The 23,197-nt window shown below is 40.3% G+C and overlaps 2 protein-coding genes across 3 annotated transcripts; both read right to left on the bottom strand.

Moving 5' to 3' along the window:
- Window positions 1-1,595: 1,595 nt before the first annotated feature.
- LOC119773489 (RNA-binding protein MEX3B) lies at window positions 1,596-9,273 on the bottom strand. Its single transcript, XM_038270464.1, has 4 exons — window positions 8,740-9,273; window positions 7,662-8,228; window positions 5,103-5,344; window positions 1,596-5,017 (listed from the first exon to the last, which is right to left on the bottom strand). Exons 2-4 carry the CDS (start codon window positions 8,161-8,163, stop codon window positions 3,806-3,808), a joined length of 1,956 nt encoding a protein of 651 aa, XP_038126392.1. The 5' UTR covers window positions 8,164-8,228; window positions 8,740-9,273; the 3' UTR covers window positions 1,596-3,805.
- A 788-nt stretch (window positions 9,274-10,061) lies between these two features.
- On the bottom strand, window positions 10,062-22,945 carry mbd3a (methyl-CpG binding domain protein 3a). Of its 2 annotated transcripts, XM_038270447.1 has the most exons (7): window positions 22,787-22,945; window positions 16,246-16,402; window positions 14,612-14,749; window positions 14,418-14,508; window positions 14,149-14,326; window positions 10,878-11,033; window positions 10,062-10,767 (listed from the first exon to the last, which is right to left on the bottom strand). In XM_038270447.1, the coding sequence occupies exons 1-6, from the start codon at window positions 22,798-22,800 to the stop codon at window positions 10,883-10,885; spliced, it is 729 nt and encodes a 242-aa protein (XP_038126375.1). In that variant the 5' UTR covers window positions 22,801-22,945; the 3' UTR covers window positions 10,062-10,767; window positions 10,878-10,882. The 2 variants fall into 2 exon arrangements, with proteins under 2 accessions (XP_038126375.1, XP_038126374.1); XM_038270446.1 differs by having other exon boundaries at window positions 10,062-11,033.
- Between the last annotated feature and the right edge of the window lie 252 nt (window positions 22,946-23,197).

Below are 23,197 nucleotides of genomic sequence, written 5' to 3'. Positions count from 1 at the left end.
CTCATTTTGTTATAAATTGCCTATATGTAGTACACAGGAAATAAGGAAAACAAAAAAATGGAAAATTAAAAAATAAAAATTTTGAAGTCATAAAAAGGGTCACATTATTGTCTGGGATATTTAGGAAGCAAATAAAATCGTAAAAAATTAAACATGTAAAAACTTTTTTTTTTTCTTCTTAAAAATTATTAGCTAATGCCAGGTGGCTTTGAAGACATGCAGATGGTTAACTTACAAATAATGATACATGTTCTTTAGAAACTACACTTATCAATTAAGTCCTTTTTGCTTTTGAAGAAAAAAAAACCCAACAAAACAAGGTGTTGATTGTATCCAGGGTATTTACACACAGGTTAGGCCTGAAACCTAGTTCACTGACGGTTTTAACATTTTGGTTCTGCATACAAAGAGAATTAAAGCAAAAATAGAAGAGAGCAGGGAGGCTTGAGGGGAGTCATTACCCCCTTTAGCTGGCGTAGCTCTCTTAGCATCCCCCCTCTAATCACCAGAGAGAAAAAAAAGAAAAAAAAAAAAGGTCAGAGGTCACTGACTAGCATGCCTCAGGAAACCCTGTTTTCAAACCTTAAGGAAGGAATTAGGGGAGGGCAATACAATTATCTAAAAAAAACATTTAGAAAAGTCAATTTGAAAAAAACTGTACCTTTTTAACATTTAAAATTACTGTACATCAACCCTAACATTTGCTTGTTGGCCCAAAATAAAAACCCCTCTAAGAGTGAACGAGAAAAAACCCACCTGGTAGAATACAACGATTTCTTCTTTAACACGTCAGCCTGGACAGTTTAAAGAAAGGGCCTCAACAGACTCGCACCAGGCATCAGAGATGTGCTCGTTCAGACAGCCCGGCATCTGTTCCCTGTTTAAAGACGCAAAACGCAGCAACACATCCGACAGGAAAGAAGAGGGGAACAAGGGAGGGGGTTGCTGCCGGTTTTAACACGAGAACGGGAGGGGGGAGCTGTCGGGTCTAAGGTTCACCCAGGGTTTTAGGAGGGGTTGTTCTGGTTCCCTCACTGCCTTGTTCGTCTGAGACTCAGTAGAGAGTTGCACCAAAAAGCACCATGGACGCGTCTGCATTCAAGTTGATAACTAACCGGAGCACCAAAATCATAACTTGGATAAATCACCGTTCATATAATCAGTAAAAACCCCCTGCAACCTGTCCTGATCAGTGACCGACTTCTGGCTACACACAAGCAGGACCCGAATGAGATGAAGCGTGCAGGGATGACTGATTAAAACAGAAAACAGCAAGAACATTCTGCAGCTGCTGGGATTGGAACACAAGAAGTGTCTGGAAGCCCTGGATGACCTAGCTACTAGCTGCCATAAAGGATAAGTTGATTCTTCCTATACGGTGAGAGCCTGAACATGTGTGATTATGTGTCTGTGCAGTCAGAGGAAGCCCTTAATAATGCTCATTTTACTTTTAGTCGTCATGGCTTGTCTCATTCTATGAGGGAGAGAAAAAAAAAAAAAGGAGGGCCACCGATACAGACTCCGCCACCAGAAATGCAGCGTTTAACACTTATAAAGAGGCAGTTACTGCAAACTCATTCAATGCTTTTTTTTTTCCCCCAAAGGGAAAAAAAGAACAAAACACAAACACAAAACAGGACGTTCCTGCCTTATTGAAGTAATGCTATGAAACACAGGACGAATCTAACTACTAACTAAATAGTGCACTACATTTTGCAGAGTACAGCGCTGTATAGATAGATTTAACACACCTGGGCACTCAACCCTTAAAGGGGGCATCTCTTCTAGGGGTGTTGAGTGAAATAAAAGCAGAAAACAAGCATAAACTGCAGCTTTAGGTGCATCGAATGATCTGCAATAATGGTGAACCAGCAGGTTTCTATATTCTAGCATACATAAGACTTAAAGGTATAGTGGAGGATATCATTTATCTGGGTGGATCATCAAAATAAGTGGTCCTCCTAATTGTCAATCATCGTTTCCTCTCGGGAGCAGGTACAGGGTTGTGCATTTGCATTTTGTTTAAATTGTAGAGGACGGAACATTTCAAAAATTCACAAAATTCTCCACTATACCTTTAAATATCCATTGAAGTCACTGTTAATGAGATGCTTAACATACAGAAGCACAAATAATCCACTTGTACACAGCCAACGAACATTAAATAAGCCTGCATACTAACTACATTTGCAGGGTTTGCATGTAGCATGAGAACATGACCAGGTTTTCCAACCAATCAATAACTTCCTTCATGTAATACCCAATGCGAGCAGGCCATGCCCATTTCTGCTTTTATCACACCCAGCTCCCTGGAAGATCCATTTACTCCCACTCAAAATTACTCATTTCCTTTCTGCCCCAAATAAATGGGGGAGCAGCCATTAGAGAGGGGGAGACTGAATCCATCTATAGGTACAACAGTGTCATCTGAGTGCCGTACAGCTTTGCTGTGAGAGAGGTGGAAGACTGAAATAAAAAAACAGCAACAGCCGTTTCAGTTTTCTTTTTTTTTTAAGAAAGGGGTTTCAGTGCGTGAAAACTAAAAAAATCAACCCCCTTGTCAGTCTTCTGTCCTAAACCGTATTGGAGAAAACATTCTCATGTGACATCAAAGCCCTGTCTCATCCTAAAGATCATAAGTCTTAACCACACACACTCACTACACAGACAATAACAAACTAGAGAAAGAACCCACAAAAAAATAAAATGCACAGATCTAAGTGTAACAGACGAGATGATCGGATGAAGGTAATGGTGCCCTGTCGAGGTGACGACACATCGGTACGACTGGGCATCACTCCAACACAAGCGCGCAAGAGAGAGAGGAGTGAAGGGATTGTCAGGCAGTCCAAACATACAAACTGACCACAGTCACAGGCCATCAGCATCGCTAAAACTGGTACGCCTTCACTTATTACAGAATCATCAAACAGCCACACTAATAATGCGGCAAAGACTCATCCAAGTTTTACCCAACGTGTTTACCAAACGGAATCAAGGAGTAGGTCTCAATAATCATTTGGCTTGGTTATCGGATGGCTAAATTTCGTGCGACAATGAGAATTCACCCTGAAAAGGTTCCTGCTAAAATGTAGTGTTTTCCCAATAGGTGCCTGACAGACATGCCGACCAAAAGAAACCTAAAAAAATAGAATAATGTTCCAAGAACCTTTTCGTCTTTGTGTCACAAAAGGGAATAAAAAATAAAAATTGGCATGAAGGAGCGAAATAGCACAGAGGAGAATTTGGGGTATTCGGGGGCGTTAAAATGAGGAGTAGAAAAGTGCGGGCCTCATTGACAGTTTTATCGAAAAATATCTGTTAAGTACAAAAGTGTCAAAAGGAAAAAAGGCTGTGAGAGAGAGAGAAGCAGGCAGATCTCAAGAAGCCAGAATGAAGACGCGTGGAGACGGACGGGCTGGCGGGCGGGCCGCCCGCAGTGGGAGGGGGAGGGAGGGGGGGCGCTCCACGTCAAAATGAAGGCCTGAAGAGATATAAGACACTAGTTTCCTTCCATAAGTTCACTGCTGAGAGACTGCCTGAGCCCCAACTGTCTGCAGACACGTTTCAATCCACTTCCCTTGGAAAATAAGTCATTATTATTATTATTATTGATATTATTCATCTTGACAGTTATCAGCAATATATCAACATCCATTAAAGTATCATCATCTTTATTAATGCATTTAATATGGTCCATCATCTGTGTGAAGGTTATTAGTGTGATTCCTTCCATTTCCTCCACTACAGCTGGTACCTGGCTGCCTCTCACACCTTCCCTAAATATCTGACCCCGCTCATGGCATTAGGAGAAGATGCGGATGCACTGTGTGGTCGGAGTGTGGCAGACGGGGCATTCGGGTTCGGCAGACTGGCAGATTTGCCCGGCGCATTCCATGCAGAACAGGTTGTGGCCACAAGGCACGAGGGCCGCTGTCACCTCGCTCTCGAAACACACAAAGCAGTCCCTGTTGACCCCCGGGCCGACGGCGACCAGTGCCGAGACCCCAGAGCCACCTTTGAGCCGGCTCAGCATCCCGGAGGTGATCCCGACGCCGCTGCCGCCGCCCTCGGAGTCAGTGGGCGAACCGCCGGGCAGGGATGATGCCGAGCAGGAGGAGTAGCCAGTCGATGAGCCGCCAGAGCTGGAGCTGGAGGCGCCTGAGAAGGAGCCGCCTCCCGTGCTGCCAGACTGCAGCCAGGAGAGAGTGCTGAGGGGGTCACTCTGCGCGCGACGAGCCAGTGGGTGATCCAGGGGGCCAACACTCGTATCCTGAGGCAGAGTCGGAGACAGTCGCGGAGTGATGGCACCGCCGCTGAGGCCGCTGCTGTTTCGGCGTAGAGGTTGCTGTTGAGAAGAAGCGGAGGTCTTATTCCCTGCTCCGCCGTTGACGAAAGGCGCCCAGATGTTGGAAGCACTGAACTCAAAGCCCAATTCATCGGAGGAAGTCAGTCCAGGGGTCGAGTCCCCTCCAAAGGTGAAACCACCTCCAGCGCTGCTGGAACCTGTGCTGAAAGGACTGGTGGGGCTGCCCCCCTCGTTAGGCTTCCTGTTGGAGCTGAAGCTCTCTGAGCTCATCCCGCCATTGTGCGTGTGATAGGCAACCGAGGAGGACATCTTCCTGCTCGAGGAGTGGTGTATGGACATGGGAAGAGATGGTGGAGGGGAGGGAGCAGGAGGAGGAGGGCCAGAGTGGTGGCCTGTAGCCCTGGACCACAGAGACGCTCCCAGTCCTCCGCTCAGGGAGCCCAGGCCTTCTAAGCTGACGTCGGTGCCGTTGGTGTGGAAGTCGTTGTCTCCCTGTAGGTCTACAAAGGTTCCAGTTCGGAGGGTGATGTGGGTCTCGATTTCCTCCCTCGCTCGGTCTACGTTTTCCGGCATTCCCGTCACCTCAAAGACGGGGTCTTTCTCTCGGCTAGGGGTAACGATGTAGGTGTGAGTCTGCTGCTGGATGCGCTTGATGGTTGCTCCTTTTGGCCCCACGACTAACCCTACCACTCTGTAAGGAACCCTCACCTGGATCAACAAAAACAGACATTAATCCAACCCGAATAATATTCTCAGATATTTCTAATTATTAAACCCCAAACTGTGTCTGTACCTGTATGGTGGTCTGTCCCGGCAGGTGGGGTGGGCCGGGCAGAGAGCCACCTCCTCCTGGCCCTCCGGCTTTGCAGCGAGATGCCCGGATCATAGAGAAATGCTCGGCTGCAGATACAATTTCACGCTTGGCCATTTCCACATCCTCCCGGCGCCCTGTCACGATGAACACCGGATCCTCCCCTCTGACTGGAGTCTTTATGTAGGTGTTTGTTTTGGCACGCAGGGCCTTGATCTTACAGCCTGAAAAGTCAGAGCAACACATAACATTTTAAAACAAACACTTTTTAGCCTAATATAAATTTAAAATTTGTAAACAAAACAGCAGCTAGTTCAAGTTTAAAGCATTTGCTGAAAACAGGATACAATTTGGAGGCTTTCTGTGGATAATTTTAAACAATATCACAAGTTTCTAATTTCACTTCCATAAAGAAAGCTCAGTGGAACAGTCGTTATAATGATATTAATTATTTTGACATTTTTTTTAGACATTTGTAAAGCCTTCAAATGCATCCCATGTTTACAACCAATTATCTACTGCTAAAACTCGAAATTCCAGGAGCATCTGTCTGTAATACATGGAGGACATCTTCAGAGACAAAATATGGAACAAAACAAACAAAATAGACAAAGTAGAGCTGGGAAAAAAAAAAGACTTATGGAAGGGAGGCAGTTAAAAAGAAAAGACAGCCAAATCATTAATAAGCATCTTTCAAACTACAATACAATTTTAGAGCTTAGAGCTATTAATTACCATGACAATGTGGAGTGATAGCTTAATGCAGTCCTCCCCCCCACCTGCAGACTGCTTTTGTAGTCCGATTGAAAGGCGCCCCCCCCACCCCACAACAAAAAATTACAACCCCCTCACACAGTCCATCAAATATCAATTTATTTTTTCCATTGTTTTCCCTTTAGAAGAAAAGCTGATATGGTTTTTGTCACATTTCCATATGTCATAATATATTTGGTCTGTTTTTCTTTTGCTTTTTCTTGAAATCACTTACAAAAGCTTTTATAGATAACTAATCAATACATTACAGAGGGAATAGATTTTAATATGGATCTTATTAGGTTTAAATTAAGGTAAAGAAATCCTGTTCTAGAGATGCATTTTTTATTTATTTTTTTTAACTATGCTATGACTTTTATACAGGTTCATAACTAAAACTGTATCACAATATACTGTTTAATAGGAAATCATAATATACTGTTTAATAGGAAATCATAATATACTGTTTAATAGGAAATCTGTCCTGAGAATTTTCCCTGCAAAAATCCAAGTAATGGATGCTTATGCCTGGCACAAGTTAAGATGCATTAAGTCAACAATTGTAAAAGTAGTAAAAAACAAACACAAAGAGCCCAACATGACGCTAATAACATGAATTTAACGTTATCCTGCAACCATTGTATTAATTTAAATCACTGCAAATGTTTTACACAAACACCTACACGTTTCCATTATGTGGAAAATACACACTTCTAAGCGTTAGATTGGATAATTAACTTCAATCAGCGCACCCTGCTGCCGCCTTGTTTATATCCGGTGTTGTCTAATCGTGGTCAGCCATCACTGAAAACGAGGACAACCCAGCCAGCAGGTATTCCTGGTATAAACGAGGCAAAGTAAAACCTAAAGTGGGTAACTGCAGTCTGGCCGTGCAGTGTTATGTTATGTTGGCCTAGAAGCCAGGAGGCGGCACTGTCTCTTTAAATGCCAGCTCTTCACTGCCGGCGACCAATGGGGCGCGCGGAGCGTGATGTCATCCTGGGAAGCAGAAAGCATGGCTTTTTCAAACAAAGGGAACAATGCCGTAACGTTAGCGCGGCTGCGGTGAAAATATCAAACCCTGAAACACACCTACATCCTTAATTAAGTTAATATGTTAAAATGATATATAGTGACAGGAAGGACCCGTTTGTGTGAAAGCGATCGGTTTCCAGGCGATCGGCAGCATCGACAGACAGCGCTGGGTGCAGGGCGTTTACACCGCCCAGTCCCGTGTTTGTGCGCCTGCTTGCCCCTGTTTTTAGCTTCCAATCCTCTCAGAAATCGCGATAACAAGAGACTTTGACGCGTTTTTACATGAGAGATGCAATGTAAGGAGTCCAAGCGGACACTTTCTATGCGCCATGCAGACCCGGAGCAGGCTTTTGCTGGGTTTTCTTTGTTTGGTGCAGCCTTCTAGACACGTCCAGACTCCCGACAATCTGCTGCTTTGTCTGACCCTCTTCCACCCCTCCCCCTCTATCCTCATCAGCCACCCTCGCTCACCCACTCTCTGTCAGAGTATTGTCTGATTATTAAGAAAATTAAGGCGGTAAATAAGATGTTTACATTTTTTTAAATCTAGATTCCACTCTGTGCTCCTTTTAAAAAAATAATCAAAACAACGTGATCAGAGAAGCATGCTTTATCCTCATAAAGTTTTAAGTCCGGGGAGCCCTCCTCCCACCAGACAACCACCCAAACAAAGAGCAACCACGCTCCAACATAAACACAAACATGCAATTATCATAATTATCACAACCACCTCCATCAGACGCGCTCCCTTACCTTGTCTCCCCACTATTTCAGCCACATGCTCGGAGCTCGGGACAGGCACACATTCGGTCATGTTTACGCTTCTTTTCCTGTTGCAGAGGACGGAGCTTTGTTCCCCGTGGAGCATGGAGTGGGACCCGGCCATGTGGTAGCCGCCCGAACCATAATACTCTGGGGAAGGAGAGCAGGACGAGGGCGAGTCCCTGGACCCGTTGGGATGCTCCATCATCTGCAGATCCACGTAGCCCCCTCCACCTACACCATTGCACCCATCCGAGCTCGGACCCTGGGTCCCGTCCAGAGTGTCCACCAGCCCGTTACCTCCACCACCCCCACAATCCACTTTATCCAGGCCCATGAGTGACAGCTGGTCCAGCGCGAAGCGTAGAACCTCCTGGTGGTCCTCATCCCGGGACTCCTGGTCCGTCTCCCGGGGCAGAGCCACGCCACTGTGCTGGCTGCTGATCACCACGTCGTGGTCCATTATCTCGGGGTGGAATAAAGGGCTAGGCATAGTCTTTCCGTGGATCTCACATCAGATCACGGATGCCCGTTTGTAAGGAGTGATCTCACCCTCAGCTGAAATAACAAAAAAAAAAAAAAGATAAATTAAAGAATGATAAACATTAAAGCATGTTTTTAATAAAAGTTTAAAAACATGTTGTGGATGAGCACCCATTAAAAGCAGCATGAATTAAGTGTTGATTTAAGCGCCTTGCTTTGTCTGTTGTGGCAGTAAGTCTGACAACTGAACCCATCCAGCAGACTGCTTGTTTTGTCTTGTCCCAACACAAATTAATTCAATCATTTCTTAAAAATATCCACACAGAAAACGTCCACCTTTATCTCCGCTCATAAATATAAGTATTAGGACAGTTTAAAAGCAAAGTAAAGAATGAAAATGAGCTGTTTTTAGCTTAAAGAGGAGAGCTAACAAGCTAGCTCCACAGTCACGTTGTCGACCCCTTTGTTTGGGAGCACCGCGGCTAGCTGCGTTAGCTCCGCTCTGCCACACCAACTTATGTTTAATAGAGAAAGCAGCAGCGTTGTTGTATTTTTTCTTAAATTCAAAAAAACATCACAAACTTACTTTATCTGACTGCTGGTATCCTTTCTTCGCTTGGTGTTTCTGCCTCGAGGGAAAGACGAAAAGCAGCAAGAAAGGAGGAGGAGATGAGTGCGGCGCAGTGAGCTTAGCGCGACAGCTAGCTAGCAAAGCTAAACGGGGGGCGTTGGAGAAGAGGAAAAAAACATTAAAAAGCGAAAAGGGGGTCAGTGGTGTTTTTCTTTCTTCCTGGAAAGCCAAAGCACAGTCCTAACAGCGGCGCTCAGTCTTCATTCTCAGTCTCGTTAGAAGCGTGGCTGAAAGCCGAAGCTGGGAGTTCCCTTTGAGTTAGAAACCAGTGATTCTCTGCTCCTCTCGCTGCTGCCGCCTGACCCCACTCGCTCCACCGCCTTTGTCTCGCCAGGCGCACGCCGCTCCGTCTGCCGCACACACGGCACTGACGTCAGCCGCGACACAACAATGGGTTCAGAGGCCACATGCAGCATCTACTGGCTCCCAATCTCAGACAGCGGGGCTTAATTTGCTGGAGGAGCGGTTTAAAGCGCGTTATTGCAGGACGGATGGATCCGAAAAATAACTGAATTCCAATAAAAGTATATGGTCATTATTTGGGTGTGTTCATTATGGCTACCAATGAGGTGTTTGGGGTGGTCCAATAACATCTCTGAGCGACGCTCATGCTCAGTGGTATTGTTTGCTTCATGGCTTATTTTATAACAGGAGGAACCAGAACGTTTTTGATTAAATTACAACATTCACAAAAATACTGAAAGGACCCTTTATATAATACACTTGAATAAATACATATTTTACATATTTGTTTCTTTACCAATTTATAAGATCATGTCATTCAAAGAAACAATGATTCTTATATTCTTATAATTTTGTTTCACTGTCCCCATTTCTGCAAACACAATGGTGGAAAAATTTCTTACACAAATATCCTTTACACATATCAAATTTGGTTGTTGTACCAGCTTCACGAAGCGTCAACGTTGTCAGATCATTTTTATATTGTTGTGATAAGGGAGTTTTCCCCTACAATGTGAAATAAAGTGATGCTGCTTTCAATTTCCTTTTTTTCCCACAGCAGGTCAGCCCACTTAACCAGGATGAGACGCAGAAAGAGGATTAAAGATAACTGGTTAAGATCCCCTAATGTTTCATATATTTAAGTAGTACTGTTGAATATTTCTTACACCTGTATCCTCGGTTGTGTGAGTGTATCAATCAAGCGTACAATAGAATGTGTTTGTTAGAAAAAAAAACCCACAAACATTCAAAGTCTTGACAGTTCAATACAGCTAATCGTACTCATTAATCTTTACACAGTGAAGATAAACAGATTTGTTCAAAAGAAGCTGCATTTATTCCATAAAGTAAAGTAACAACGTACAGTACATCAGCGTTGTACAGTTTCAGATACCTGTTCAGATCTCTAATGAATCTCCGAACTTTAACGTTGTTGGCAAAAGAACAAAACATATCTGACAATGCAAATACAATGACTCCGGTTTAGTAAATTCAAATGAATTATGAGAAGAACTGACCGTAAAACTTGAAGACAGTTTATTTACAGCCATGAGTGCTGTGTTTCATACAAAAAAAAATAAAAATACTGCTGCTCATCAATGCTTTCAGAAACACACCATAAAACAACCAACCTGCAGTATCAGTAAAATGTAAAAGCAAGACAATCTGGGGGTAGTTAAAAATATACAGCTTTTGCTGAACAGACAAACGTTATAACATAGAAATTCACATATGTGAGGTTTGTAACTTCAACACTGAGGTTAAACAGCTGGAAACTAAATGTAATACTGCATTGTATTGAGCACCATCCACAGCTGCCTTACATTAGTAGAGGTAAAACAAACATAACAAAAAGAAGCACCCTTAGAGGATTACACTAACAAGTGTAAAAACTATAGAGCATAAAGATGACAAGTCTTTGTTTAGGTTAGAAAAAAAATGAAAGATTTCATTGTTTTTCTTTTTCCTACATACTATTCAAAATGGAGTTTTTTTAGTATATGGAGTTTAACAGCAAACCTGAGGAAAGATGAGAACATAAATCAGGAATGTATAATAGTTTATATCTCTGTAAACCCTTCTCTGATGAATGAAAGGATTTCTGCCACTCATGCTGTGTTTCTATCTACCTTGGCTATAACTCATCCTTCTCCAGCGGTTCAGCCTTCTTCTCCTCTTTGTCAACTACTGCATCTGCAGCAGCATCCTCTAGATGAGCAAGAGAGTCAGCCATCAGTGCCTCCTCCAGCCGTCTCCGTACGTTCTGCACCAGGTCCTCCTGCCTCCTGAGACGCACAAATAAACGCAATCAATGTCGTTTAACATATAACGCCACGATTTACACATCATTTTCTTACAGTGCTGTCATTAAAATGGATATAATATAAACATGTCATAATCTACCACACAATAGCCATGCAACCATCCATAAAAGCTTGACAGGCCAAAAGTATTAGCATCATTACTGCAGACACAGCCCCAGTCGATCTATCAGTCTGCAGGGATCCCAGACTCCCAGCATAAAGCACTAGAACCACGGCCTTAGGTTTGGAGAAGCTGACCCTGTTCCACCTGCTTAGCATGAAACTAAGAAGGGAGGGGAAAATAAACATGCTTCCAAAAATTTTCAAGGCAAGTTTATTTATTAAGCACATTTCAGGAGCAAATAAAAATCTGAAAAAATGTACTTGCATTTGTGTTTTGTTTGGTTTTAACATATGCCCATAGCAGAGGCCCACAGTAGATCAAAATCATGTAGAGATCCACAGCTCAGTGACAATTATTAGCCATACAGTCTATAAATATGAACCAATCACTGCATATCTGAATGCACCATGTCCACAGATAAACAGTGCGGTGGCAGCATGATGATTTGAGAATGTTTTTCTAGAGAAAGGGAATCGAATCAATTGATAGGGATAAAGAGAGCTTAACACGGGGCAATACTGAAGATCTAAAAGGCTTTTATTGGAGTAGCAGTTTATCTACAGGGTAGAAAAAAGGCATAAACATAAAGCAAGAGCTACAATGGAAGGGACCAGTCAAAGTCCAGCCATAAATTCTAATTAAAAATCCATGAAATTAATTAAAAACCAGACCAGGAATCAGTGTAGGGTCTCCCTTGCAGCTTGTTTCCCCCTGTAATGCACATTGTTTGAGTCGGGCTTAAAGAGCACCAGAACAGAACCAATCAAGAGACTTCAGAGGTCTTCGAAAAGATGCCTGAGGTTTGGTGGGTTGTTGCAAATGAAATGATATAGTACAGCCAATTTTCTACATGCTAAATGCTCCAAGTGTTTCGTTGCCCTCAAAGCTGACCCAGCTGAGTCTAAGAAGCATTAATGACCAGAGGCAGTCTAAAATCGGGTTAGCTCTACCAAGGCAGTCTGCATTTATTTATGTTTTCTCTCATTTATTTCAGTATTTCAATTACTATAATCTATGGCAGGAATTTACTTTGGGATACAACAGCCAATATTTGCCTTTCAAATTATTTCAAGTTATCTTTTCATTTTTTACGAAACAATAATCTTATACATGCAAATGTTTATGTTTTATATACTTTGTGATCTTAATTAGTTATTTGTCTGTACTCTGCTCACTGGTGTTTGGCAGCTTGTTCATAACGTTCTATATTTACACTTTAAGTTTTTAGGAAACAAGCAATTCTAAATATACAGAAACATGTGATCACAAGACATTCTGTTTTCCTGAGGAAGATTCAGCCTGAGCTTCTCAAAAGAAAATATCCACCAAGGCTGTGAAGCTTCTACATAGCATTTTAAATAGGCACATTTTAATGCTGCTGCTCAGAGTAAATCATTTATTAATTGAGAAATGAGGATAAAATAAAATAATTTCTCATGTCTTTTTTGTTTCTGTAATTTTTTTTGTTGTTTTTTTCTTTTTTTTTTTTTTTTAACAGTTAGAAAATCCAACGAGTCATCCTGTTTTTCTCAGACCTGCGGCCCATCTTCACGTTGCACAGCTGGTCAGAGTGCTCTGATTATTATAGGTGGACAGGAGGCGCAGAGAGTGGACCTGTCTACCAGACTTTTAAACAAAGATACAGAGCAGACCAATTCCAACTAATACAGGGGAATCTTAATCGCAAGTGTAATGCTCATGTTACAATGAAGTAGTAAACATGCTGGACACAGTTTTGTTTTTGACAGCCATCTTAGATGTAGTCTTCAGGATGAAGTCTATTAGTTTTAGTCACGTTTAAGTTATTACTATATAAGGTTATAGTCAGTTCTAACCATCTAACCTTTACAATTTCAAATAACAACCCTAGATACTACAATTGCTGGGTATAGAAAGCTGCCATGCAGTTCATCATTACTGTTGGGCAGAAAACTTCATAGAATTCAAAAAATCTTTATGAATAAATGCTCTAATTTATACTAAAGTGTCTCACAAAAACTCTGAAAATAGCAGATCTAGTTCAACACATCATATTGATTAATGTAGCAGACAGACAAGCTAACAAAATGTACAATAAAGGAATGGTTTTAGACATACAAGGTTTCCATTAAAAAGCAAACACTTCTGGATCTACTATGAATTATGCATTACACACAGATCAATACAATCTTCATTACTCCAAAAAACAACCTGGGTCTTTATCCAAAAATGAACTGCATGCAATGAAATATTTGCTTTGGATATAATTTAGGGATTCCTTTTGGTAGAGATTAAAGAAGGTTTAGTATCAACTCTTGTGAGTTGGAAGAAATAAAATCTTTATAGTTAGACAAAAGGATTTTTTAAACACTTGGCAGAGGATGATCGGTGCTATATAGTTTATTAAGTCGCGAGAGCAGGAAGAGACATACTGCTGAGAGCGAACACATTTTCGTCATCAAAGATCCACGTTTAGCTCGTCAGTTTTGGTTATAGTCATAAAAAAAAAGTAAATGAAATAATTTTGTCATAGTCATCTTTGATGAAAACAACACTGGCTGGAAGGTGTAACCCTTTAGTTATGTGTTTAACCATAAACATGGTCTGTTATGTCATCTTCTGACCCAACTTAAGATTTGTTTCCCTACGGCGCAACCATTCAGCTGGATACTAAGCCTCCACACTAGTACTCCAATACTACGTTTTTTAAACACTACAAAAACTCAGACTGATGGCAACAATTCAAGCAGAAGCTAGTTAGAAACTGAAGCAACCTAAGCAGCTAAATGTAGTTCATCAGCACAGGGTAACATGGCTGGAAACACAAAAAATTAACAGATCTACTACTGGAAACATTTGGATGGAAAGGAGCCTTTTTTTAAAGTTTAAAAATATCCATTGTCCAATTAATTGTAATTTTAAAACTTCCAAAGCAAGTGTTGTCAGAGAGAGAGCTAAAAACGGTTCGGTTCTTTTAACACCAATTGGTCCTACCTGATGTCATCGTCGGTCACCACAAACGCTTTGCAGAGCGGCTGTGTTGTATTTAGCCAGACTCCAGGGTTTTTCTCCACTGCAGCAGTTAGCTGGCCAGTGATGGGTGCTGGGCTTGTGTGCAGGGCACTGGCGATGGCAGACAGCAGTGTTTTGTCAGAACACACCGGGCCGACACCTGGGGAGGAACACACAAAGCTACCTCAGGTCAAGTTACAAAAACAAGCTCTTTTAAAAATACACCTCCTAGGTATGTTAGCTGTCCTCACCCTGCAAGCCTTTCGGAAGGTCCATAGTTTTCACCAGCTCCTCTGCTATGTCGAATGCATTTAACCCGCTCAGCTTCCTCTCCCAGAACAGCTAACCAGAGCGGCAGATGTTAGACTTTAGATCCAAATAATACATTCCTTATTCAGGGAAACGTGAAAAAATGTCACGTTTCTTTCTCCAGCCTGTTACTTACTTGTTTTGGTTGGTCCACGGCTTTCTGAGGGTCTGTTTTCACCTTGTTGTTTGGATGATTAGTTATCTTAGTGACTGGCTGTTTAAAGATGGAAGCAGTCTGTCGCACAGGGAGTGTTGTGTTTAGATCAGGCTTGAGCTGTAGGAGAGACGACATGAGAGAATCGTGATAAAAAACATCAGAGGGAGCTATTTGTAGGAAGTACCTGCATGTGGAGAACCTATAGGGCTCCAAATACCAAATTTGGAATTAAATTTGATGTGACCATTAAAGTCTACATAGGTTGTTTTATAAATAACTTAATGTTTATATGTACAGCAAAAAAATTAACATAAAAATTGCGAAATGAGCAAAAAGGGAAGAAAATCGAATTTAAATCTGTGTTTTATGTTTTCTACACTTTTAAACCATTTACAGTACATGTAGATTTTTTCCATGAATTTTGTAGTCGGGTTCATAAATCAGCTGTTTATAACACACAGCTGCTAATGATCATTAATTTCACAGTTATGTGGAGAGAATGAAACAGCCTTGTGAGATGTTTACAAATGAGTGAGCAATAGGAAAACTCTACTGCATACCAGATCAAATACCACAAGGTAAATTATACTGGATGAGAAAGGTCTCTTCCTGACCAACATTTTTGGGGGGGTTCAGAATGTGCTTTACATGCTTCAAAGGCGCAAAGAGGCTGGAGGATTGCAGATGCAGTAGTTGGCCAAGGAAACTTAATGCAGCAGATAAAAACCCATTACGCTCATTTCCCTGAGGAATCGGAAGATATACAGCAGTGGGAACAGCTAATAACCGATGGAAATAAAATCTGGCTGCACAAGACCAGACCAGAGAGGTCTGACCAGAAGCTATCCGCATGGAGGACTTGTATCCAAAAAGCCACATGGCCAACATGAAGCAAACCAAGTGGCTCAGAAAATGCATGAAAACTGTAGCTAGTCCTCTGAGATGATTCATCAAATTTACAAAGGTTACTGTAACAGAAAAGACTATAAAATGAGACAATATGTCTAGTGTGGTTCGGATCACATCAAGAGACAGGAAGATATGAGGACCTTTAAATCTAAAGACATGTCCATGTAAACAACATTTCTCCTGAGTTCCTTTAAAAAGTCTCCACCGGGTGTTAAACTCCAGTCCTCAATGGCTGCTGTCCTGCAGCTATTGGATGTGCCTGGATGTGCTTTAAAGGTATTGTGGAGGTTTTTCCTGAATTTTTTAACAGACCAGCCCTCTCCATTTAAAGAAATTGCTCATGCACAACCCTGTACCTGCTACCGAGAGGGAACGCCTAGTAAACGCAAAAAATAAAGCAAAAAATCTGAACCCTTACAGTTACAGATTTTTTTTCAGGATGGAAATGTCTCCATTCACATAATTGACTGTTTTTCTAACTTCTTCTTCTGACTTCATAATTTCAAGTTGCCTTTTGTGATCCGCAGGTGTAAATAAATACAAATTAAACTTGCTTGACGAAAGAGGGTTTATGACAGCCTCGGTAATGATGCTAACATTAAAGCAAACAGAGCTCTGGTATCAGAAAAGTATTAGAATGGGATGTACTGGAAATGTCAAAATACTGATGGATTCAATCCTGGTTGTTAGCGATTTTATCTCACCTTAATCTGATGGTTTGTATCGTAGAAATTCTTGTGTCTGCTCCTCTGCACTTTAGTTTGTAGTGACCGTCCAGCCCGCAACTGGCCGGCGTTTACATCGGTGCGAAGGTCGCTGCGGAAAATCTGGGGCTTGTTGAGAATGCGTTTAACAGGTAGACTGAAAGAAGGACACACAACAAAACCATAAAGCTTCATTGTTTTCTTTGACGCTGCACAAATTAGGTTTGTAAATGAACATTTTAAATAGACCAGAGGTGATTCAATAAAGTCACTTATCTATAGAAACTAATGATAACAAAACTTTTTAGAGTTATCATTTGATTTTTTTTTTTGCATTGCGGCACAGAAGTACACAGCTGCTGATGAATATCCGGCTCCAGTAGGTGGCATGGCATGACATTATTATTGACAGTCAGCCGCTGTGAGTCAAAGACCTGCGGCGGTTAAAGCTGCACCAGTCAGGCTTTACAGGCCGACACAGATTTACAGCTTTCTTTGGGATTCAACCTTCAGATTCTTTTACCTTTTATTCAAATTTCTTTTCGAAGGACAGGTCCAATTACAAACAGAAATCTTTTTTTTATAAATTATTTTCATTTTAGGTCAACGATTATAATAGAACAGATAGATAGTAAACAACTAATTGGTTTATCAGCTATTGAAATAACCATCAACTAATTGTCATTAAATAATTGTTAACTTGAGAATACAAGCTTAACAATTTAAACCAGCTTAAATCAATTAATAAAGCCAAAACCTTACAATTAATACAAACATTTTTATTTATGTAAGATGAAAGACTCCTCTGTGGCTTTACTTCATTTTCACATAGTTCAAATTCAGCAAAACATCATTTAATAAGCACCGATTGCTATGATTAGTCATTTATTTGGTGAAAAAGAATCAAAAGATTAGCAAATGTGCTGTTAGTTGCAGCCCTTATATCCGATTACCATCCCAAAAGGGGAAATACAGATATACTGTGGCAATTAAAACACATAAAAACAGAAATATGGAAATAAGACATCGTATAGTAAGGACACATTTACATTATTTAAAGAACATGATATGCAGTTATTAAGAACAGCTAATCTTGATTAAAGAAGTGATTTACAAAATGCATCCATGCGAATTAATCGTATAAACATCAACAAACTATTTATAAGAATGTAAAAAACTATGTAAAAACCGCAGTGATGTGAACCCATCAGGTTTGTTGGGAGCAGTGACGCTTATGAAGTCTAACAGCTGCTGAAAGGAAGGATCAGAGAACATGCAGACGCCTGTCACTGACTGAGCTTCTCCGTTCTATATAACATTAATACATGGGGTGGGAAAATTGTCCAAAACTGATTTTCTTTTTGTAGGAGGTCTTTTGACCCTGACATCCTGCACTGAGTCCTGGGGGCATCCATGATGAGCTTGTCTAATCACTTCTTTTCAGTTATAGATAAGCTTCTGCTCCAGCAAACTGAACTACAGAAAATGGCAAATGGCATTAAAAAATATCTACCTCATATCTATCAGATCACTAAACTCAAAACACAACCAACAAACTTTGTGCAACTTTTCTGTAATGAAGAGGATTAATACCGACTGAAACAGATCTGTTAAACTGAAAAGGAACAGCTGGCCTGATCAAGCACAGCCTGTTGTACTATGAGAATTTTTCGGCAAATGCTTTACACAAGAAATTACCGGATCTGCTGGAGAATCAGAGGACCTGACTTGCTACAGACGGGTAAAGACCTTGAAGGGAGATCGGGTGTATCTCATGTGAAATACTCGCCAAAGAAAAGGCTGTATCAAGGCTCAGCAGGTACTTCCTTGGTGGAAAAGTAATCTTGAATATACTTATTATTAGCGAAACATACAGAATAATAGGTGACATAATAGGAGAAGAGTTACAAAGGCCATTTAGTGATTTATTTGTTCCCCTAAATAGAAACAATCCAAGAAACTCAACCAGAAACAATATATATATATATATATATATATATAGTTTTCGTGGTCGCGGTTTTCTGTTCGATTCGGTATATGTTGATTGTTACACCGAAATCCCATAAAAATTTATGAAATTAATGAAAAAATCCCCCAAAAAATAATGGATTGTAATTATTTTTAATGATCCGCGGAAACCCTAGATCATTTCCGTATGTTTTGCTGCTTTGAATTTAATCATCTCGCGCATGCTCTCTACCATCTCCAAGGAACTCAGAGCGGAGCGGACGGGAGCCACAGTGGAGGCTGTAGGCTTTGCTTTGAGCAGCCGGTCTGGAGCGCAGCGGGGGTTGCTGACGGAGTATGAGGGATTTCGGGGTTAGCATGACATGTTGGTCATGTTGCTGTTAGCATAAACAAAACGTGTTGCACAATGCTTGTACACTGTTGCACTTTTATCCACAGCTTTCTTTCCGCAGTCATCGTAGGTCACTCTAAATGCAAAGCGGTCCCATACAGCAGACCTATAAAGTGCTGCTGGCTCGTCTTCCAACTCCTGTTCTTTCCCACTCGCCATACCCACACAACTCTCCACAACCACTGATTTTTTTCCCTGCTACACCCGGCTAAGCTGCTTCGCTTCTTCTTCTTCTTCTTGTTTACTACTGGTGGTTGGCTTTGGTCGCAGTACCGCCACCTTCTGCTCTGGAGTGTAAACGCTTCACCTATGAGAAAAAGGAGCAGCGCATGAACCGAACGAAACACACGCGAATCGAACCGAGACAGTCGAACCGAACGGTTCGGACGGTTTTCATAAATCGTCCCATCCCTAATATATATATATATATATATATATATATATATATATATATATATATATATATATATGTGTATATGTATATATGTATATATACATATATATTAGGGCTGCAACTAACGATTATTTTAAAAATCGATGAATCGGCCGATTATTTTTTCGATTAATCGATGAATCGGACAAAAAATATTTTTTTATATTAACCTCTTTATTCCAAAATAAACATTTTAGACAGAACAAGCAAGCACACAAGTACAGGTTGCTCATTAACTGTACTGGTGCAATATGAAAAATAAATGTTTGTGTTAAAACTACGCAAACTTATATGAGAAATGTAGCTGTACCTCCACAAAATATAGGGTACTTTGTTTCATAAACCGCCAAAAAAAGACAGGCATTTTTGTTTTTTAAGCCCCTAAGGGGCTCAAACAATAGGCCCCCCCCATTTCAACAAATGAGGTTTTTTTTTTAGACTAGAAGAGTTCTGCATTTTAAGACAGGAAAGTATAGCAGTTAAAGTTGCTACTTGAGAAAATACTTAACCATAGAGATAAAAATAACCCTGTGATTCAAATTATAAATTGTATTTGGAATAAAAATGAGAGAACTAGGGGTGTTAAAAAAACACATCCTCCAAAGACAGATATTTACATGGGAATGTAGCATATAATTAATTGATATATTTCTGATCTTGCTGGATTTTATTCTGCTTTACTTCCATAAATTGCAGGATCTTCTTTACTTTATCTTTGCCAGAAGATTTAAACTTTAAAAGCCTTGCCCTCATAATTTGCAAGTTAATTTATTTATAAAGAAAATATAAACGCTGCTTAAGCTAATTCAAATGAAATTAAAAGTAAAATAAGTAGCCAACCTTGTCCCTGTCTGTAACCTACTAACACGGTAAGGAAAGCATCAGATGAGCTACCTGAGAAACTAACGTTACGTTTCCCCACTTTAAAATGAAACAAACATGGTCGCTCATCCTGCTGATCAGCTCTCTTCACTGCCATCGAAGGCTCCAACGTGTTTTCTTTTCAGGTGCTGCATCATAACAGTGGTGCTTCCGTGCCATGTTCATTTGTTTTTACAAAAGTTGCATGTTACGACTTTTTTCCCTTTACAAAGCGCAGGCTATTTTAATTATTGTGATCAATTTGCGCCATCAATCCCGGCGCATGCGCGCTTCATTTGAAGTCTGGACGCTGAGGGTAAACATCCTGCTGCTCTGACTGCAGCGCTGAGAGGGACTCCTGCGGGAGCGTGAGAACGGGGTTGGGATGGGGGAGGCGCCCCACGGCAGCAGCTGTCGATGGCGGCGGATGATGCATTAATCGCGCGACACAACTAATCGATGATGAATACACAGAGTGTATACAAAATGACATTTCATTTTGTATGGCTCTCATGGCATTTGCATTTCTTAAAGTGCAGCACTGGTCAAATGTAAACATTGTGGGAGAAAAAAACACATGGTGCAAAAAAATATAGGTTAAAGAATGAAGGTCGTGTTTGTAATGAAGATTTCATAAATTGTTTAGTTGGTACATGCTAGTATGCATGTAGCTAGTATGTAATATACATGCTTGAATACTTTAAGATGAACAAGCTGCACTTCAAGACACTATTTGATCATTTAACAGTTTCCTTTTTATCTGTTTCATTATTCGATTCAATTAATTAAAACAAAAAGTAAATGCCTAATGTGCATTTAAACAAATGCTTTACTACAGATTCTGATGTTGAAGTAAAGGTTAAAAAAAAATAACGTGGGGTCTTTAAACTCTTAAATCATCCTTTATGTCTGCCGTTACTCCCTCATGCTGCTATAATTCCTCTGCCGATGTTTCACCTGTGTGTGCCGCTGTCGTCTCCCATGCTCTAAGACCTGTGTGCCATCTGATGACTGATCTTTTTCTCTGACTCTGCTTTGCCTTTAAACTGAAATACATCTGTGGAAACTTCTGATTTGTGTCTGGGTTGTCAGCTGTGGATTTACCGTACATACTAGGATTATCCTTTCAGACCACTTTCAGAGATCTTTACCAATATTTCTCAATAACTTCTCATGTCAGACACATTTTTTTCAAAACATTTTTGTAACATTATATTAATTTTTAAGGAAATTATGTCACAGTTATAGATACCAAAAAATTACTTTTTTTATTATTATATTCATTCAAAGAACTGGAAATTCGAAAGTATTCTAATGTTCATCACAGGGGGTATTAATTCTTCTTCTTTTTAATGTATGAAAACTAACATAAAACCATCTTTCATAATAATTCATAGTTAAAACACAGTTAATAATTGTTTGAAATCTAAACTTGTCAATCATTTTATTTGATAAGACTAACAACTCCAGAAAACAAAAAAAGAAAATAAAAAATATTTTTTACATTTTATCATTTGATAAATAGCAATACGAAGTATAAACCTAAATTAATCCCATACAAAAAAAAAATCTAAAGAAATGCCAGCATTAAGTTTACCTATTCAGAACTGTTGTAAACCAAAAAATAGTCGGTTGGATGTGAGGCCCCTACATCCTTCCTGTTTTAAGCATGGCGCAAACCAAAGGTAGTTAAACTGGGAGGGACTGGCCAAGAAGCCACAATACTAAATTACATTATATTTTTTTGTCAACAACGAATAACTAACTTGTTAAATGGCCGGTTTCACCAAAGGTTAAAGAGACTTACTTTAAAATCTCGCACAGTATTTACCCAGTGGCAGAATTTTTGCACAAAAGATTTTAATTTGATTTAACATGCTGTGCCTGTTGAGAATGTCTGGATGAATCCCTTAATCATCTTTTTTTTTTCCTGTCCCTTAAAATGTAGGACATCCTAGAAATAACAATCACCCACGTCTTGCATTATGTTGATGACCTTGATAGTAAAATTTCAGATACGGTTCATATTGTTTTCTTGCTTGTCAAATATCATATACATTGCTGTAAATGGGGAGGTTCTACTCCTTGTTTTGAATTTTTTCTTAACCAACTTAAATTGTATTGCGCCTCATTGAAACTTTTGAAATCTGTTTCTGCCAAAAAACTGCCAGAATTTCTACTTTTCCTTGGTTTTAAATTTTGCTCTATATTTATTCATTAGCCTTATTGTTTATGTATCTGTTCTTGTTTTTAGCCCCATGTTCTGTCAATTTTCTTTCTCTACCCATGTTGTAATGTTTGTACCTTAACGAGACTTTGTACAGTACTGGTTTATTATATAAAGTAAATATGTATGTATAATATTGTCATTTTTAATGCTTATATTTTCAACAAAAAAAATAGTACACGTTATAATCCGACATTAATAACTTTTTTGCCACATTCAAGCACTTTGTAGTAAATTTATGTGATATTGTGCTGCGCAGTTTCTGGTGCGTTATGTTTGTTTTCTACGGGGAAAAAGTGCGCTATCTCTTTAAATACAGGAAGTCGTCACACGGTCCCAGTGTTGGGGTTACAGAATAAAGTGTAACACCGGGCCCTGCGCCCTCGCAACTCAAGCGTGTGTAAACAATGAAACTTAGCTAGCTAATCAAGCTAGCACCCTGGAGAACAACAACGACCCACACGAAGTTGTAACGCATCCAGTCTAGTTCAATTAACAACCGAAAGAGCCCGAAAGGCGCGAATTTATTTAGAACGGTGACAGTGAAAACAAATAACTCCGACATGTACACATGCTAATGAATGTTTAACTACAGGGCGAACGCGTGTCTGCACACTCCGTTGTTAAAACAAGTAAACTAGCACGCAATTAAACGCCTCACCTCTTTCTCTCCATGGTCCCGGTTGTATCGCTGCGCTGGCTGGAGATTCTGCGATAATAAATAGAGGAAAAGTCTGCTATCTACCTGCTCTGAAATTACAGTATGTTAAGCAGTCGAGTCCTGCTGTCACAGGACCTTTTGACGCTCTAAGATCACTCCGCCGGGCGCGCAACATAATATAATCTACTGTAATGCATGCGCCACAACATTGTAAACTAGTCCGAAATGATCCCCTGAACTTTCTCTTGCAGCGTTAGAAAGCAAGAGAACCCTAAATCTACAGGATTTACTTTTTTATTTATTATATGCAAAGCATTTATACTGCATATGCAAATAAAGATTCATAGAATCTTGGACATTTTGCACCATTACTAAACCTACAAAATTAATACACAACTGTGGTTAAAGAAC

This window comes from Cyprinodon tularosa, unplaced genomic scaffold (assembly GCF_016077235.1).
Source record: "Cyprinodon tularosa strain WSP-4 unplaced genomic scaffold, ASM1607723v1 ctg12, whole genome shotgun sequence".
In the NCBI taxonomy this organism is placed as follows: domain Eukaryota; kingdom Metazoa; phylum Chordata; class Actinopteri; order Cyprinodontiformes; family Cyprinodontidae; genus Cyprinodon; species Cyprinodon tularosa.
This window is presented reverse-complemented; position numbering and strand designations above follow the sequence as displayed.

Excerpts from the sequence above, each read along its gene's own strand:
- LOC119773489 (XM_038270464.1), bottom strand. The coding sequence starts at position 8,163 with ATGCCTAGCCCTTTATTCCACCCCGAGATAATGGACCACGACGTGGTG. Across the intron at positions 5,345-7,661 it reads TGAAATAGTGGGGAGACAAG|GCTGTAAGATCAAGGCCCTG; the intron begins GTAAGGGAGCGC and ends CTGACTTTTCAG. Across the intron at positions 5,018-5,102 it reads CGGGACAGACCACCATACAG|GTGAGGGTTCCTTACAGAGT; the intron begins GTACAGACACAG and ends TTGTTGATCCAG.
- mbd3a (XM_038270446.1), bottom strand. Across the intron at positions 14,750-16,245 it reads ATACAAACCATCAGATTAAG|CTCAAGCCTGATCTAAACAC; the intron begins GTGAGATAAAAT and ends TCTCTCCTACAG. Across the intron at positions 11,034-14,148 it reads GTGACCGACGATGACATCAG|GAGGCAGGAGGACCTGGTGC; the intron begins GTAGGACCAATT and ends TGTGCGTCTCAG.